This window comes from Schistocerca nitens, chromosome 6, assembly GCF_023898315.1.
Source record: "Schistocerca nitens isolate TAMUIC-IGC-003100 chromosome 6, iqSchNite1.1, whole genome shotgun sequence".
Classification (NCBI taxonomy): domain Eukaryota; kingdom Metazoa; phylum Arthropoda; class Insecta; order Orthoptera; family Acrididae; genus Schistocerca; species Schistocerca nitens.
The window spans coordinates 227,486,162-227,505,686 of NC_064619.1; the positions used below are offsets into that span (position 1 = coordinate 227,486,162).

Below are 19,525 nucleotides of genomic sequence, written 5' to 3' on the forward strand. Positions count from 1 at the left end.
ACAAGTGTGGAAAGATTTAAAGATTTTGTTTCTTGTCCAGACTTAAAGCCAAATTACTGGGTAGGTACTTCTAGTGTGTCTCAGAATACCTGGTTCATTCTTTTTAGTCAGTGACCAAACGACTCGCAATAATTTCAATCATAGTTTTACAATTTTCTCTGTGTGTCCATTTCTCTTTTAATACATTTGAGGAATGGAGGCAACCTTTCAAGTCTCTAATATGTGGATCACTGTCTCAAGAGGATGGCTTATGCCTATGTAGCCGCCATCAATTGTGAATTGGTTCTGAAAGCTCTACAAATGATAAAATGGCTTACACATTGGGCTTCTTGTTTACCAAACAATTTAAACTGAGCAGAAAAAGATGTGCATAGACAATATTTATTGTTTATAGTAGAAGTGAAAATGAAATTTTTGTTTTGTTTGGTATTTATTGTAGACCGAACATGAGTTTGTCATCAAAAGCCAGAAATAAAAGAAAGGTGCAACATGGGAGAATATTTGGTGTGCATGACCCCAAAAAAATAAAATGGTGTTAAATGTGTTCTGTAGCCAGGCTATGAAAAAATGAAACGGAACATTAAGCTCCAATGTTAAAAATATTGTGACGAAGAACTTCATTCAAAGGTAAATGGTACAGTCTACGTTGCTGTGAAAAATATCTAACCTTGAGTGGCTTTTATGCTGGAGTGGTTGGGGGGAGGGGGGCTAATAACAGTATAACTGTGCTCAGTTAAAGACATGTAACTTTTTCTTTCTACCCAAAGGCACTAACACTGCCTGTGGTTAGTATTTTATCAGACTGGAAGAATACATAACTAATTGATTCAGTTTCATCTCTACACTGTACTCTGAAGGGAAATGAAACAGAAGAAACTACCCTTTAGTCATATAATTATGTTCAGCATGCAGTTGTGGTAGTTCTTAGTTCTGTGCATAATAAGTAAGTGTTTCTTGTCCAGGGCTTCTTATTTTAAATACTGCTGTTAGGTAAATGTTGTTTTAATTTTGATAGCCATAATAAATTTATTATATTGAAGAGTTCATCTAGCATTACTTGGTAGAACAGTTTTGTACTAATGGTGACTGTAGAACAGCCACAGTCTGCATTTTCATTCATAAGAATTAATTTATAATTTATGTTAAAAATATTTGTTGTTGTGATGTAACGGGTGATTGAAAACTCCATTAGTGAATTAACCATTGTTTAATACTTTTTAATTTCATGTTTTATAGGCATTTATATTGATACAGATTGACATTCTCTTTCATTTCAGCTCGACTTGCCTGCAGGTCTGACTAATCTTGGCAATACTTGTTATATGAATGCAACAGTGCAGTGCCTCAAGACTGTCCCTGAGCTACGAGAGGCACTGAGGGACTTCAAGGGAGGTCTGTGTTAAATGGCTCTGTTTAAATTTTGGAAACAGTTGATTGGTTTTGCATGAAAGAGAAGTGTTGATTCAGAATTGCTTGTGCTTATATCTCATGTACTTTTACGCCAAGACTGTGAATGAAAACTTCTTCCTCATAATTGAATAGAATCTACAGATTTGTAAAACTTTTGGCATGGCAGTGTTCAAATTGCATCATAAAATTAACTTAGTAAAGTAGATTACACTGTCTGCCCATTTTTCGTGCCACATCAACAGCGTATTCTGAAATGGAGTGTTTTTCATCTTCCTTCACTAAAAAGTTAACAATGTAACAACTCGGGGAAACAGTACTAAATTGTAGCAGCTATTGATGACTGCTGTGTTTTATTTCACTGTGCTCCTTTTGTGTTCAACTGATAGATAGAGATTCCGCGTATGTAATTTTTTTTTTACTCTCATTTGTTACTTGCAGTTTTGTTGACACTTGATGCAAAGAATTGAAAATACTTGTACTAATTTTTGTGCAGTAAGAAAATATGAGATGACTGCTTTGCTTGAAGGCAGTGGTACTTGCTCCTTCTGCAGTTCTTTTCTCCCTGTGGCGCTCAGAGCTCACTTCTTTTACCCTCCACATCAACCCCTGCAATCATTTAAAGACGAAGTATGTGAAAGTACTAATCAGTTTTTGTCTAGTTTATTAAAAGCTTACTTTGATGTATTGCATTTGTATTTTTATACTGATACACAATCTGGAAAAATATCAAGCTAATTTAAGTTTGGTTATAATTAGAATAATTGAAGACAATGACCTTTCGTGCTCTGTTGTGCTGATTTAACTCACAATGATAGAGCTTGCTGCATTCTCATTCTTCTTATACGCTTTATCAGCACTTATCTTGATAGAAAATTGATAGAAAGCTTTTATAGAATGGGGAATAATAATAATAACCCCGTGGAGGCCCGGAAAAAGAATAGGCCTCCAGTATGTTCTGCCAGTCGTAAAAGGCGACGAAAAGAACAAACCAGTAATAAGGCTAACCCCCCTTTTAGTGTGATTTGTTGGTTCAGGACAGAACTAATGAAGCCTCGGACAAGCTCTGTCATGGTTGGGGACGACGCATGAACCCTATGCCTGTCCACAATGGTAACGAAACTGCTAGCCACTCGGCAAATGATTTAAATCCAAATAGAGGTGTTTTGCAGGATATGCTTCCTGCAACCACTATAGAAGGAAAACAAAGACAGAGGATGAGATGGTCAGATGAAGTTAACCGACACCTCATGTTCTGTTATTACCAAGCAACAAACTTGGGAACTAAGACAACTGGATACAGATCACAAGTATACACAACATTTATTACCAGATACCCAGAATTAACATTTTTAACAGAACGACGACTGGCTGATCAGATCCGTGTAATAATCAAAAATAACAGGATACCCCAGTCAGAATTAGAAAACATCAAACAACAAGTACAACAAATACTGGAACAAAATAATGTGCAATCAGAAGAAGAAGAAAATACAGTAATGGACTCAAACATCCCAGAGCAAAGAAACAAAGAACAAAACACATCAATTAAACAATCAAAGGAAAATGAAATCTTAAGACAGCGACCAGAACAAGCACAAATAGAACATGAAGTGACACACATGTTAGATATAGAAGAAAAATTTCCGTTGACATATATAGAATACAAAGACACAAATGCAGACATTAGACCATTCTTGCATAGACCACCAAATAACCCACAAGTTGAAACAACAATAACAACTATCAACACAATCATAAACAACAAAATAAATGAAAATACAACTATGGAAGAGTTACAACTACTGGTTTATGTAGGAGCACTCACAACACTAAATATACACACTAGGCAGAGATCAGAACCAACCAACACACAGAAGAAACCCACAAAACCAGCATGGCAACAGATCAGAATAGAAAAACTGAGAAAAGACATCGGACAGCTAACACAATTTTATAAGAAATGAAATATAAGACAAAAAACGAAAAAGGTTAGGTAAAATCTCACAGCAAGAAGCGATAGAGCAATTAGATGAAAAGAAGCAGAAATTACAAACATTGGCCAAACGACGTGGAAGGTACAAAAAAAGTGAAAATAGAAGGAAACAAAACCAAACATTCAACACAAACCAAAAGAAATTTTACCAGACAATAGATAACGCACACATTAAAATAGACAATCCACCAAACATAACAGACATGGAACACTTTTGGAGCAACATATGGTCAAACCCGGTACAACATAACAGGCATGCATGGTGGATACAAGCAGAAACAGACATATACAAGAAGATACCACAAATGCCTGAAGTGATAATTTTGCAGCATGAAGTCACCCGGGCAATTAATTCTACGCACAATTGGAAAGCCGCTGGAAATGATAAAATAGCAAATTTCTGGCTAAAGAAATTCACCTCAACACATTCACATCTAACTAAATTATTTAACAATTACATTGCAGACCCATACACATTCCCTGATACACTTACACATGGAATAATTTATCTGAAACCTAAAGATCAAGCTGACACAGCAAACCCAGCAAAATACCGCCCTATAACATGCCTACCAACAATATACAAAATATTAACTTCAGTCATTACACAGAAATTAATGACACATACAACACAGAACAAAATTATAAATGAAGAACAAAAAGGCTGTTGCAAAGGAGCAGGAGGATGTAAAGAGCAACTGATAATAGATACAGAGGTGACATATCAAGCTAAAACTAAACAAAGATCGCTGCACTACACATACATTGATTACCAAAAAGCTTTTGATAGTGTACTCCACTCATGGTTGCTACACATATTGGAAATATACAAAATAGATCCTAAATTGATACAGTTCCTAAACATAGTAATGAGAAATTGGAAAACCACACTTAATATCCAAACAAATTCAAATAATATCACATCACAGCCGATACAGATTAAGTGTGGAATATACCAAGGAGACTCATTACGTCCTTTCTGGTTCTGTCTTGCTCTGAAGCCACTATCCAACATGCTAAATAATACAAATTATGGATATATTATTACTGGAACATACCCACACAAAATCACACATCTGCTATACATGGATGATCTGAAACTACTGGTAGCAACAAATCAACAACTCAACCAATTACTAAAGATAACAGAAGTATTCAGCAATGATATAAATATGGCTTTTGGAACAGACAAATGTAAGAAAAATAGCATAGTCAAGGGAAAACACACTAAACAAGAAGATTACATATTGGATAACCACAGCGGCTCCATAGAAGTGATGGAAAAAACAGATGCCCATAAATATCTAGGATACAGACAAAAAATAGGAATAGATGATACAAATATTAAAGAAGAACTAAAAGAAAAATATAGACAAAGACTAACAAAAATACTGAAAACAGAATTGACAGCAAGAAACAAGACAAAAGCTATAAATACTTATGCTGTATCAATATTGACCTACTCATTTGGAGTAGTGCAATGGAGTAACACAGACCTAGAAGCACTCAATACACTTACACGATCACAGTGCCACAAGTATAGAATACATCACATACATTCAGCAACAGAAAGATTCACATTAAGCAGAAAGGAAGGAGGAAGGGGATTTATCGACATAAAAAACCTACATTATTGACAGGTAGACAATTTAAGAAAGTTCTTTCTAGAACGAACAGAAACTAGCAAAATACACAAAGCAATCACTTATATAAATACATCGGCTACACCATTGCAATTTCATAACCATTTCTACAACCCTTTAGATCACATAACATCAACAGATACGAAGAAAGTAAATTGGAAAAAGAAAACACTACATGGCAAGCACCCGTATCATCTAACACAGCCACACATCGATCTAGACGCATCCAACACATGGCTAAGAAAAGGCAATATATACAGTGAGACGGAAGGATTCATGATTGCAATACAGGATCAAACAATAAACACCAGATATTACAGCAAGCATATTATTAAAGATCCCAATACCACAGCAGATAAATGCAGACTTTGCAAACAACAAATAGAAACAGTAGATCACATCACAAGAGGATGTACAATACTAGCAAACACGGAATACCCCAGAAGACATGACAATGTCGCAAAAATAATACATCAACAAGTTGCCATACAACATAAACTAATAAAACAACACGTTCCCACATACAAGTATGCACCACAAAATGTACTGGAGAATGATGAATACAAATTATACTGGAACAGAACCATTATAACAGATAAAACACCACCACATAACAAACCTGACATCATACTCACCAATAAAAAGAAGAAATTAACACAACTAATCGAAATATCCATACCCAATACAACAAATATACAGAAGAAAACAGAAGAAAAAATTGAAAAATACATCCAACTGGCTGAGGAAGTCGAGGACATGTGGCATCAGGATAAAGTTGACATTATACCAATTATTACTATCAACTACAGGAGTCATACCGCACAATATCCAACAGTACATCAACTCAATACAGCTACATCCAAACGTATATATACAACTACATAAATCTGTAATTATTGATACATGTTCAGTTACCCGAAAGTTCCTAAATGCAATGTAACATACACCGTACAGTTAAAAGGAAGTCACACTTGATGAAGATCTGCGTCACTTTCCATTTTTAACCAGACATAACGTCTGAGAAAGAAAAGAAATAATAATAATAATCACTAAACATCTGGAAATTACATCATTTACTGGTTAAGTAGTGGGACAGAAGACTTGAATTTTGATGCTATAGTTTTTAGTTGTAGTTTATATTGTCATGTAATTTTTAATATTGTGTAGTGAATACAGTAGCAGGGGTTGCCAAGCAGTTCTAGGCGCTACATTCTGGAACCGCGTGACCACTACGGTTGCAGGTTCGAATCCTGCCTCGGGCATGGGTGTGTTTGATGTTCTTAGGTTAGTTAGGTTTAAGTAGTTCTAAGTCTAGGGGACCGATGACCTCAGATGTTAAGTCCCATAGTGCTCAGAGCCATTTGAACCATTTGTCAGTAAAAGCCACAACAGAAAGCAGAAATGAGGTTTGTTGCATAACATCATCTCGAAGTGCACACTGAGAAAAGTACCTACTGCAAGGGATCCACATGTTTATAAATGACATAAATTTCTCAAGACTCAAAATGAAATTTTTTATGCCCCGCATTCTTCAAGAACTATGTGACTATTAAATTATGAATTCTGGGGGGAGATGTAAATGTAAGCTGGTATGCTGCACAGGTTGCAGCATTTGTCCCCTTTCTGGAAGAACAGTGGCCTGTTTCCAGTCATCTGCAACAAATATGAATTTCACATGTCATTCATGTTAAGGGAATACCTAAAATCTTATGTACTGACATCTGTGAATGATCCCCCTGTGGGTCCGGGGTAAGAATAGGCCCGAGGTATTCCTGCCTGTCGTAAGAGGCGACTAAAAGGAGTTTCAACCGTTTCGGCCTTCCATGTGATGGTCCCCCTTGGGGTTTGACCTCCATTTTTCAAAATTCTACAGAAGTACGAGCCTTTTGGGGAAGGACACCTTATGTGGTGTCTCACTGGTCCTCAGTGCACTAAGACCTTGACACTCAGCATTGTAATGGCGTTGTAACCACACCCACTATTCCTCAAATTGGGCCTAAACGCCTGATGGGTTGCACAAGTTATGCCCATAGTGCGTCCCCATCTGCACCTACGATCATGATGGACTTTCCATGGCACCCGAAATCCAGCATGGTAGCCAGCCCGTTGTGGTGGGGTCGTCATGTACCCTCTAGGTTGTAGCCCCCTGACAACACAGGGATCGTACTGCCGATACCTGAGCTGCACCCTCCCCACGTCGGCCAAGGAGTAGATGCCCGTCTCCTTGGGGCATCACGACTCCCGGCAACGGTCATCCTGCCAGGTGGCCCTTGCTGAGGCTGGGTGGCGCCCGTGGGGAGAGCCCCTGGTCGGAGTGGGTGGTATCGGCGTGGACGTTTCACAGATGAAACGTCAACATGTATCGGGTCGCTCTGCGGCCGAGTCTTTTAAAAAGAAAGGTACTGTCTCTGGTTCTGGTTCTCCTGCCCTTTCCCCCTTGGCCACTCCCTGGGAGGAAGGACAGGCCCGCCGGCTTGGGGCGAAGTACTTCCCCCGCTATTTAGTCTGTTCTCGGACCGATGGGGGGGCCGTTCATCACCTCCAAGCCCATGTTCTTTGTCCAGCACATTGAGGACATCTTCGGGGAAATCGAGGCTCTCAGTAAAATGCGTTCGGGGTCCGTTCTTATAAAGACCACCTCTGCCACTCAGTCGGCGGCGCTCCAGGCGTGCGACCGACTAGGGGACATCCCAATGTCCATTGTCCCGCATCTGGCACTGAATAGGACGCAGGGGGTTATTTTTTATCAGGACCTCCTGCTGCAATCTGATGAGGAGCTCAGGGCCAACCTGGAGCGCCGAGGCGTGCATTTCGTCCGGCGAGTCCAGTGCGGCCCCAAAGACCGTCGCGTCGACACCGGGGCCTTTATCCTCGCCTTCGAGTGGGACGTTCTCCCGGAGAAGGTAAAGGTGATGTGCTACCGGTGCGACGTGCGACCTTACGTCCCGCCTCCTATGCGCTGCTTTCGGTGTTTGCGCTTTGGGCACATGTCGTCATGGTGTGAGGCTGAGCCCCTTTGTGGCGATTGTGGACGTCCTCTTCGTGAGGAACATACATGCACCCCACCACCTCGGTGTGTCAATTGTCCTGGCATCCACTCGCCTAGATCCTTAGACTGCCCCGCGTATCAGATGGAGAAGAAGATTCAAGAATTAAAGACTTTGGATCGCCTCTCTTATTCTGAGGCCAGGAAGAAGTATGACCGCCTCCATCCCGTGACGTTGACAACTTTGTTTGCCTCAGTCGTGTCCACTCCTTCCACAGTATCCTCACCCCTCTCCTGTCCCCCTCCACCTCCTCACCCCATCCAGGGTCTATGCCTCCGCCTCCCAAATCCCTCCCTCCCATCTGCCCCAGGGGCCACCCTTCCTCCTCCTCCTCCCCCTCCTCCCCCCTCCCCCTCCACCTCCCCCTCCTCCTCCCCCACCGCCGCCTGAGAAGCGATCCTCTTCTCAGGCGTCCATCGGGGAAACGTTCCGGACCCCGGCTTCCGAGGTCCGGCGTTCCAAAACGGACCCCGCGCGTGAGGACCTTCTTCGGGTCCAGCCCACCATCCCCGTGCCTCATCGGCCTTCCCAGAAGGCCTCCAAGAGGAAGTCTTTATCCCCCTCTCCACCCCGGCGCGTTTCGTCTGACGCTCCATCCGTGAGTCGCTGCTCCTGGCCGTCCTCAGTTTCGCCGGGACGCTCTGCTGCCAGGCGCTCAGCTGGCCTCTCGTCGGCGAATGATGCTGCCCCTCCTACGCAACCCGGGAAAGCGGCCGCAGCTGGCGACGACTCGATGGAACAGGATCCGCCTCCCGCCTGTTGTAGCGTTGTTCCCTCGAAACCTGGCCCTCCGCGGCCGTCGAGGTGACCAGCTCTTCATCCGTTTCATTCCCTCTTTTTTCTGACTAGCGATGGCTTTGTTAGATTGGAACATAAGAGGTATTTGATCTAATAGGGAGGAATTACAACTGCTCCTCCGCCTGCACTGTCCGCTCGTCCTTGGTCTCCAGGAAACCAAGTTGCGCCCAAGTGACCGTATTGCTTTTACCCACTATACCTCAAAGCGGCCTGACCCCACCTCTGTGAACGGTATTGCAGCTCATAGGGGGGTCATGTTGCTCGTTCAGGACGATGTCTATTACCATCCCATCCCATTGACCACCCCACTCCAAGCAATAGCTGTCCGTATTACTCTTTCTGCCTTTACTTTTTCCGTTTGTACCGTCTACACTCCATCGTCATCCGCAGTTAGTCGGGCACCTGATTGTTCAGCTTCCTCCGCCATTTTTATTGTTTGGCGACTTCAATGCCCATCATCCCCTTTGGGGCTCTCCTGCATCCTGTCAGAGAGGCTCCCTCTTGGCGGATGTCTTCAACCATCTCAATCTTGTCTGCCTCAATACTGGCGCCCCGACTTCCCTCTCGGACTCTACTCATACCTACTCCCACTTGGACCTCTCGATCTGTTCTACTACTCTTGCCCGTCGGTTCGAGTGGTATGTCCTTTCTGACACCTATTCGAGCGACCACTTCCCCTGTGTCGTTCGTCTCCTGCACCACACCCCATCCCCACGTCCTTGGAGCTGGAACATACCGAAAGCTGACTGGGGACTTTACTCCTCCCTGGCGACCTTTCCGGACCACGATTTTCTTAGTTGTGACAGTCAGGTCGAATACCTCACGGCTGTTATCATCAATGCTGCCGAACGTTCCATTCCTCGTACTACCTCTTCTTCACATCGTGTTTCCGTCCCTTGGTGGAATGAGGCTTGTAGAGATGCTATCCGTGCTCGACAACGTGCTTTACGCACCTTTCGCCGCCATCCTACATTGTCGAATTGTATTGGATACAAACGACTCCGAGCGCAATGCCGTAGAGTCATCAAAGACAGCAAAAAAGCTTGTTGGGCCTCTTTCACCAGCTCCTTTAACAGTTTTACTCCCTCTTCTGTCGTCTGGGGTGGCCTGCGCAGGCTGTCGGGCATTAAGGCCCACTCCTCGGTACCTGGCCTGACTTCAGGTAATGAGGTCCTTGTTGATCCTGTGGATGTCTCCAACGCCTTCGGCCGCTTTTTCGCGGAGGTTTCAAGCTCCGCCCATTACCACCCTGCCTTCCTTCCCAGGAAAGAGGCAGTAAAGGCTCGGCGACCTTCCTTTCCACTCGCTGAATCTGGAAAATTATAATGCCCCCTTTACTATGCGGGAACTCGAACGTGCACTTGCACTGTCCCGGTCCTCTGCTCCGGGGCCAGATGCCATTCACGTTCAGATGCTGGCCCATCTTTCTCCGGCAGGCAAAAGCTTCCTTCTTCGTACCTACAATCGCGTCTGGACCGAAGGTCAAGTCCCCATGCGTTGGCGTGATGCCGTCGTTGTTCCTATACCCAAACCCGGGAAGGATAGACACCTTCCTTCTAGTTACCGCCCCATTTCTCTTACAAGCTGTGCCTGTAAGGTGATGGAGCGCATAGTTAACGTTCGGTTAGTTTGGATTCTTGAATCTCGACGGCTACTTAACGATGTTCAATGCGGTTTTCGTCGCCGCCGCTCCGCTGTTGACCACCTTGTGACCTTGTCGACATTCATCATGAACAACTTTTTGCGAAAGCGCCAAATGGTAGCCGTGTTCTTCGATTTGGAGAAGGCTTATGATACGTGTTGGAGAGGAGGTATCCTCCGCACTATGCACAGGTGGGGTCTACGCGGTCGCCTGCCCCTTTTTATTGATTCCTTTTTAACACATCGAAAGTTTAGGGTACGTGTGGGTTCCGTATTGTCCGACGTCTTCCTCCAGGAGAACGGAGTGCCTCAGGGCTCCGTCTTGAGCGTAGCCCTTTTTGCCATAGCGATCAATCCAATTATGGATTGCATTCCACCTAATGTCTCAGGCTCTCTTTTTGTCGATGACTTCGTGATCTACTGCAGTGCCCAGAGAAAATGCCTCCTGGAGCGCTGCCTTCAGCGTTGTCTAGACAGCCTCTACTCATGGAGTGTGGCAAATGGCTTCCGGTTCTCTGAAGAGAAGACGGTTTGCATCAACTTTTGGCGATATAAAGCGTTCCTTCCGCCATCCTTACATCTCGGTCCCGTTGTTCTCCCATTCGTGGAAACAACTAAGTTTCTAGGGCTCACACTGGACAATAAACTTTGTTGATCTCTGCACGTCTCTTATTTGGCTGCCCGTTGTACACGTTCCCTTAATGTCCTCAGAGTTCTTAGTGGTTCATCTTGGGGAGCGGATCGCACTGTCCTGCTTCGCTTGTATCGGTCCATAGTCCGATCAAAGCTGGATTATGGGAGCCTCGTCTACTCATCTGCTCGGCCATCCCTCTAACGCTGTCTCAACTCCATCCACCATTGGGGGTTACGTCTTGCGACCGGAGCATTCTACACTAGTCCCGTCGAGAGTCTTTATGCTGAAGCTGCCGAATTACCATTGACCTACCGGCGCGACGTACTGCTTTGTCGGTATGCCTGCCGGCTGTTGTCAATGCCCGACCACCCCTCTTATCAGTCCTTCTTCGCCAATTCTCTCGACCGTCAGTATGGGTTGTATGTGTCTGCCCTGCTGCCCCCTGGAGTCCGCTTTCGTCGCCTGCTTCGACAATTGGGTTTTGCCCTCCCTACCACCTTCAGAGAGGGTGAGAGCCCGACACCACCGTGGCTCCAGGCTCCGGTTCATATTTATCTCGACCTCAGCTCGCTCCCGAAGGAGGGTACTCCGGTTGCAGTGTATTTCTCACGGTTTGTTGAACTTCGTGTGTGACTTGCCAGTCACACCTTTATTTACCCTGGTGGCTCCAAAACTGACGATGGTGTCGGCTGTGCCTTTGTCGTCAGGGCCGGCACCTTTAAATACCGGCTCCCCGACCAGTGTTCCAGCTTTACGGCCGAGCTTTTTGCTCTCCATCAGGCCGTTCAGTATGCCCGCCGCCACCGCCATTCATCGTATGTACTCTGCTCTGATTCACTCAGTGCTCTTCAGAGCCGTGGAGCTCCATATCCGGTCCATCCCTTGGTGCAACGGATCCAGCAGTCCCTCCATTCTTCTGCTGCTGATGGCTCTCCTGTCAGCTTTCTGTGGGTTCCCGGCCATGTAGGAGTGCCTGGGAATGAGGCTGCTGATGCTGCAGCCAAGGCTGCAGTCCTCCTGCCTCGGCCAGCCTCCCATTGTGTCCCGTCATCTGACATTAGTGGGGTTGTTTGTAAGGGGCTTGTGTCGTCGTGGTGGGATACTTGGTCATTCCTTCAAAGAAACAAGCTCCGGGCAGTAAAACCATTCCCAACTGCTTGGACAACCTCCTCCCGACCATCTCTGCGAGAAGAGGTCCTTCTGACCAGGTTGCGGATTGGGCATTGCCGGTTTAGCCACCGCTACATGCTCTCCGGTGACCCAGCCCCGCAATGCCCTTGTGGTCATGCATTAACAGTGCGCCATGTTTTATTGTCGTGTCCCCGTTTTAGTCAATCTCATGTTGTCCTGTCTCTGCCATCTACTTTACAGGATATTTTAGCTGATGACGCTCGAGCAGCTGCTCGTGTTCTTCGTTTCATTACTTTGACTGGCTTGTCCAAAGACATCTAACTCTTTCACTTATTTTATCTGCATCTTTGTAAGAGCTTTCTGGTGTCTCCCCCCCCCCCTCCCCCCCTCCCCCCTTGAGTTTTACTCGATTCTATGTGCTCTAACAATTGTGACTGGGCACTAATGACCTCAGTAGTTGAGCGCCCTTAAACCCCAAACAAACAAAAAAAGAAAACAATAAATAAATAAATAAATAAATCTGTGAATGAGAATTCTACCTTGGGGATAGTGTTAACCGCATTTGTGGGGTGTACAAACATTTTGCCCCCCCCACCCCCCCCCCCCCCCCCCCCCCCCGATGGTGCTAAATGGCTATCATCTCATGGAACACTGTCAGCAACTGCAGAGTTCATTTTTGACAAACTAAAGGGTCCCGAGCTTGATACAGTCAGTGTTACCAAACCTTTTAGAACTGTCTACTCCGTACGTGTTTCAGTGACCAGTGGAATGTGGTTCCTTGTTAATCCGACACCAGGGATCTTAACTGCCTTGATTTGAAATATGTACAAACCTTTAGCCACAAGGAGAAAAAACATGTTTTGAATTGCAGTGTTGTTCATGTTCGTTGAGATGAAATAGCGGGTAGCGGCTAACCTCTCAGGCATCTTGCTGCATGCCAGCTTGAAACATTTTTATTATGCGTTCCTTACTTTTTTAAGCTTCTCTGTCTTCGATTTGTCACTCACTGCAAATTGTGAATCTAAACTCTCAATATTGGAAGTGCATTGGAATATGAAATTGTAGGCACATTAATTAGGAACATGGATGCATGATATTGTAATTTATGGGATGTTTATATCCACAAAATATATAATATTGATCGTGCCAGGTGCTGATCATTAAGTGTCTTAGACACATACACCGTAATAATTGTTCACTGCTTGCTTACATATAAATGCACCTTTTAAGTTTCAGTTCTTAAATTGCTTGTCGGCCCCCTGCGGGTCCGGGGTAAGAATAGGCCCGAGGTATTCCTGCCTGTTGTAAGAGGCGACTAAAAGGAGTCCCTACCCCCCAAGGGGGTAGTTTGCGCCTGCGTCCGAAGACGGACAGTTCAACGACTTACATTTGTGGTCATTTTGGTTTTTCGCTTATTCTAGTTTCTTCCTTCCTTTGTTTGTTTCCTTTCTTTGCCCTTTCCCTCTTTCACTGTCTTCCTTACTTTTTACCTTGCCTTCTTGTCCACCCTATGGTCTCCGCCTCTGCGTTTGAGACAGTCTGTCCTTTCTCTCCCTCTCTCCCTTTTTATTTCCTATTCTTCTTTCCTCCCTGTGCGTGCCTGAAGGCCGACCCACACGTTCCCACGCGTAGCCGGTGACGGGGTAAAGCGTAATTCCCCGCCCTGGGTAGACAAGTAGGGCCCGTGCGTACCCCCTAGTAAAGGCCAGGTCCGGGGAGGGGTGATTGCCCGACCTAAGGTGGGAGCACCCTCTGAGAGGGTCCCCACAAGGAAGGAGCGCGCCATTGGAGACGCTGGCAGTCATGGGGGATTCATCCGCAATGGATTTCTCTTCTTCTTCTCTCTCGACTTCTGCCCAAAAACGGAAACTTGACCAGCCACCAGTGACAAAAGTACTACCGCCTGCCCCACAAAGTTCCTCGTAGTTTCTAGATCGGAGGACGGAAAGGATTTTTCATCTGTCAATCCTTTCGTTATTCAGAAGGGCGTAGATGCCATAGCTGGACCTGTCAAGTCTTGTACCAGGATGCGTAATGGTACCTTGTTGGAAACTGAGAGCGCCTTTCAGGCCCAAAAACTCCTTCGGGCCACACTCCTGTACACATTCACTGTCCGGGTGGAGGCTCACCGCACTTTGAATTTGTCGCGTGGTGTGGTATCTACTAGATCACTCGACGGATTGACTGACGAGATTCAGTCTTTCCTCGCTGAGCAGGGCGTGACGGCTGTCCAAAGGGTCATGAAAAAGGTCGACAATGACCTTGTATCGACCCGGACACTTTTCTTGGCCTTTGATAGTGTTCAGCTGCCGTCGCGCATCAAAGCGGGCTATGAGGTTATTTCTGTTCGCCCCTATGTCCCGACACCTACCAGTGTCAGCGTTTTAACCACACCTGCCAGTCTTGTTCTAATGTGGCTAAATGCATCACTTGTGGCAGGGACGCCCATGAGGGTGACTGTCTGCCTCCGTCTCCTTGTTGCATGAACTGTCAGGGTGACCATGCAGCATCCTCTCGCGACTGTCCCATCTACAAGGGTGAATGCTGCATACAGGAAACTCGGGTCAAAGAGAAAGTGTCCACCTCGGTTGCTTGCAAGCTTTTTGCTAGTAGGAAGCACACGTTGCTCCCAGCGGAGAAATACAGTACCGTCCTCACCTCTCCTCAGCCTACCAGGGAGGAATCGACGCAGACATGCGATCTGATTCGGCCAGTGCTAAGATCGCCGGGTCAATGTCTCCTCTTCCTCCCGTCACCCCTAAGACACAAGCACCTTCATCAGATTCTGCCAAGACTAAGACCCAGAAGTCAGATGCACGGGCCTTCAGGATGAACTGTCCCGTGAAGACTTCTTACGTACCCCGAACTCCCAGCCATCGACCAATACTTTGACTAAACGACCTTCCAAGAAGGCTCATAGGAAGAAAAGTTCTCCTCCGCCACGGCGCGTTTCTTCTCCTGCGCCACCCAGCGGTTGCCGCCCCAGGCCGTCAACCATTTCACCTGGCTGCGCTGCTGATAGCCAAACATCTGGCCATTCACCGGCGGAGGAAGCTCCCCCTCCCGACCATCTTAACATGGTGGCCGACGAACCTGTTGAAAAAATGGACGATGCCTCTCCGCCTATTGATAGCGGCAGCAGTGCTCGCTCGAATCCAGGCCCTCAGCGGCCTTCGGGGGTGACCCCTTCTTGCTTCTCCTTTTTCTTTTCCATCTCACGATGGCACTTCTTCATTGGAATATTCGCGGCATTCGCTCCAACCGAGAGGACTTAAAGTTGCTGCTACGCTTACACTGTCCTCTCTTAGTAGCTCTCCAGGAAACGAAGCTACGCCCATGCAATCGTATTGACTTGGCACACTATACCTTTGTGCGTTTTGACCTACCCCCTGTGGCAGGTATTCCGGCTCATGGAGGGGCTATGTTGTTGGTCCGGAATGATATCTGCTACGATCCCTTCACATTGCACACCGATCTGCAGGCAGTTGCCGTCCGAATTGCTCTCCCCACTTTCACATTTTCCATTTGTACTGTTTACACTCCATCGTCGTCTGCCGTTACTAGGGCAGACATGATGCAAATTATTGCTCAGCTACCTGCACCATTTTTGTTGACTGGAGACTTCAATGCCCACCATCACCTTTGGGGCTCTCCAGCATCCTGCCCCATAGGCTCCTTGTTAAGCAGACCTTTTCAACCACCTCAGTCTTGTCTGTCTTAATACTGGCACCCCTACGTTTCTTTCGGACACAACTCACACCTATTCCCATTTAGACCTCTCTAGATGTCCTACCCAACTTGCACGTCGGTTTGAGTGGTACGCTCTTTGTGATACGTATTCGAGCGACCACTTCCCTTGTGTTATCCATCTCCTGCATAATACCCCATCTCCATGCTCAACTAGTTGGAACATCTCCAAACTAGACTGGGGGCTCTTCTCTTCCAGGGCGACGTTTCAGTATCAAAACTTCGCAAGCTGTGATAGTTAGGTCACATACCTCACGGAAGTCATTCTCACTGCTGCTGAACATTCCATCCCTCATATTACCTCTTCTCCACGTCGTGTACCGGTCCCCTGGTGGACCGCAGCATGTAGAGACGCTATTAGTGCATGTCGACATGCTTTACGCACCTTCAGACACCACCCTATGATGGCGAATTGTATTAATTATAAACGATTACGTGCGCAGTGTCGTCGTGTTATTAAAAAAACCAAGAAAGCCAGCTGGGCTGCTTTCACAAGCTCCTTCAACAGTTTTACTCCTTCTACTGTTGTCTGGGGTAGCCTTCGCCGGCTATCTGGTACTAAGGTCCACTCACCAGTTTCTGGCTTGACGGTTGCAAATGACATCCTTGTGGCCCCTGAGGATGTCTCCAATGCCTTCAGCCGATTTTTCGCAGAGGTTTCGGGCTCCGCTCATTACCACCCTGCCTTCCTCCTCCGAAAACAGGCAGAGGAAGCAAGGCCACCTAACTTCCGCTCCTCGAATCGTGAAAGTCATAATGCCTCATTCACCATGCGGGAACTCGAAAGTGCACTTGCCCGGTCACAGTCCTCCACTCCGGGGCCTGATTCTATTCATATTCAGATGCTGAAGAACCTTTCTCTTGCAGGTTTTCTTCTTCGTACTTATAATTGCATCTGGATTGAGGGTCATGTTCCCACATGCTGGTGTGAATCTATTGTTGTCCCTATTCCTAAAGCAGGGAAGGACAAGCACTTGCCTTCAAGTTACCGACCCATTTCCCTTACCAGCTGTGTCTGTAAGGTGATGGAACAAATGGTTAACTCTCGTTTGGTTTGGCTGCTCGAATCTCGACACCTACTTACCAATGTACAATGTGTATTTCGTAGGCGTCGCTCTGCTGTTGACCATCTGGTTACCGTGTCGACCTTCATTATGAATAACTTCTTGCGGAAGCGCCAGACAGTGGCTGTGTTCTTTGATTTGGAGAAGGCTTACGACACCTGTTGGAGGGCGGGCATTCTCCGCACCATGCCTGCATGGGGCCTTCATGGTTGCCTCCCTCTTTTTATTTGTGCATTTTTAATGGATCGAAAGTTCAGGGTACGTGTGGGTTCTGTCCTGTCTGTCGCCTTTCACCAGGAGAATGGGGTGTCACAGGGCTCAGTTTTGAGCGTCGCTCTCTTCGTCATAGTGATCAATCCAGTAATGGATTGCCTCCCAGCTGATGTATCAGGCTCCCTTTTCGTGGTCGATTTTACCATCTACTGCAGCGCGCAGCGTACATGTTTCCTGGAGCGCTGTCTTCAGCATTGTCTTGATCGTCTTTACTCCTAGAGTGTTGCCAGTGGCTTCCGTTTTTATACCGAGAAGACGGTCTGTATTAACTTCTGGCGCCACAAAGAGTTTCTCCCACCGTCCTTACGTCTCGGTCCAGTTGCTCTCCCATTCATGGAGACAACAAAATTTTTAGGTCTTACATTTGACAGGAAACTTAGCTGGTGTCCACTTGTGTCATATTTGGCTGCCCGTTGTGCCTGTTTTCTAAATGTCCTCTGTGTTCTCAATGGTATGTCATAGGGAGCGGATCAAACTGTCCTACTTCGCCTATATCGGTCGATCGTCCGCTCAAAGCTGGGTTATAGGAGCTTTGTATACTCGTCTGCACGGCTGTCCATCTTACGCCGCCTCAACTCTATACAACATCGGGGGTTACGTCTTGCGATCGGAGCGTTCTATACTAGTCCCGTCGACAGTCTTCATGCTGAAGTCGGTGAATTGCCATTAACCTACCGGCGCGATATACTGCTTTGTCGGTATACCTGTCGGCTATTGTCAATGCCCAACCACCCGTCTTATCGTTCCTTTTTGGACGACTCTCTTGACTGTCAATACGGGCTGTATGTGTCTGCCCTGCTACCCCCTGGAGTTTGCTTTCATCACCTCCTTCAGCAACTTGATTTTCCACTCCCTGCAACCTTTAGAGTGGGCAAGAGCCCAACGCCACATTGGCGCCAGGCTCAGGTTCACGTTCACCTTGACTTCAGCTCGCTGCTAAAGGAGGTTACCCAGCTTCGGTATACCGCTCGCGATTTGTCGAACTTCGTTCGAAGTTCATTATTACGATCTTCATTTATACAGATGGCTCTAAGACAAATGACGGTGTCGGGTGTTCTTTTATTGTCGGGGCGCACAGTTTCAAATACCGGCTCCATGGCCATTGTTCGGTCTTCACAGCTGAGCTATTTGCCCTCTATCAGGCTGTTCTTTACATCCGCCACCACCGACATTCTGCTTATGTCATCTGCTGTGATTCCCCGATCACCATCCAGAGCCTCAGTGATCCATATCTGGTTCACCCTTTCGTGCACTGGATCCAACGCTCTCTTCAGCAGCTGGCAGATGACGGTTCTCCGGTTACCTTTATGTGGGTTCCTGGCCATGTCGGTATCCCTGGGAACGAAGCTGCAGATGCCGCGGCCAAGGCTGTGGTCCTCCAGCCTCGGGACAGCTTCTTGTTGGGTGCCTTCATCTGATTTTAGTAGGGTCATTTGTCGGCACATTTTATCGCTGTGGCATGCCGATTGGTCTACACTTACTGAAAACAAGCTTCGGGCCTTTAAACCTCTCTCCACAGTTTGGACGACCTCTTCACGCCCTTTTCGGCGGGAGGAGGTCGTTTTGGCCCAGTTACGGGTTGGACACTGCCGGTTCAGCCACTGCCATCTGCTGACGGCTGCGCCAGCTCCGTTCTGCTCATGTGGGCCATTGCTGATGGTACGCCACATTTTAACGTCCTGTCCGAATTGTAATACACTGCGCATTAATGTTGGCCTGCCATGTACTCTGGATGAAATTTGCGGATGACCCAGGAGCAGCTGCTCGCGTTCTTTGTTTTATCCACTTGACAAACTTGTCTAAGGACATTTGATTATGCTGTTTTCTTTTAAGTCCTTGCCTGCTAATGTGCCTTTTATAGTGTTGTCCTTTTTAGTTGCTGTTTTAACATTGTGCCTCGCAGTGCATTCATAATTTAGTAATTTAGTCTGGGCGCTAATGACCACTGTAGTTTTGCACCCAAAAAAAAGAGAGAGAGAGAGAGAGAGAGAGAGAGAAATGCTTGCTTGCCAGCTGTTGTCATTACATTAATTTAGTCTTCAACCGTTCTGATAGTATCACTGCACATTTCACTTTACAGTATTTGCACAGACTTTCACCATTACTATTAACATGGTCTGTGCTCTCATTAATTCAATGTTCAA

The 19,525-nt window shown here is 46.1% G+C and overlaps 1 protein-coding gene across 1 annotated transcript in view; it reads left to right on the forward strand.

The window, feature by feature from the left end:
- LOC126262228 (ubiquitin carboxyl-terminal hydrolase 14) overlaps positions 1-19,525 on the forward strand; it is a 122,477-nt gene that overhangs the window by 21,015 nt on the left and 81,937 nt on the right. The window contains exon 4 of the mRNA XM_049958681.1: positions 1,278-1,392. Within this exon, the coding sequence (XP_049814638.1) occupies positions 1,278-1,392 (115 nt within the window). The remainder of the gene's footprint in view (positions 1-1,277; positions 1,393-19,525) is intronic.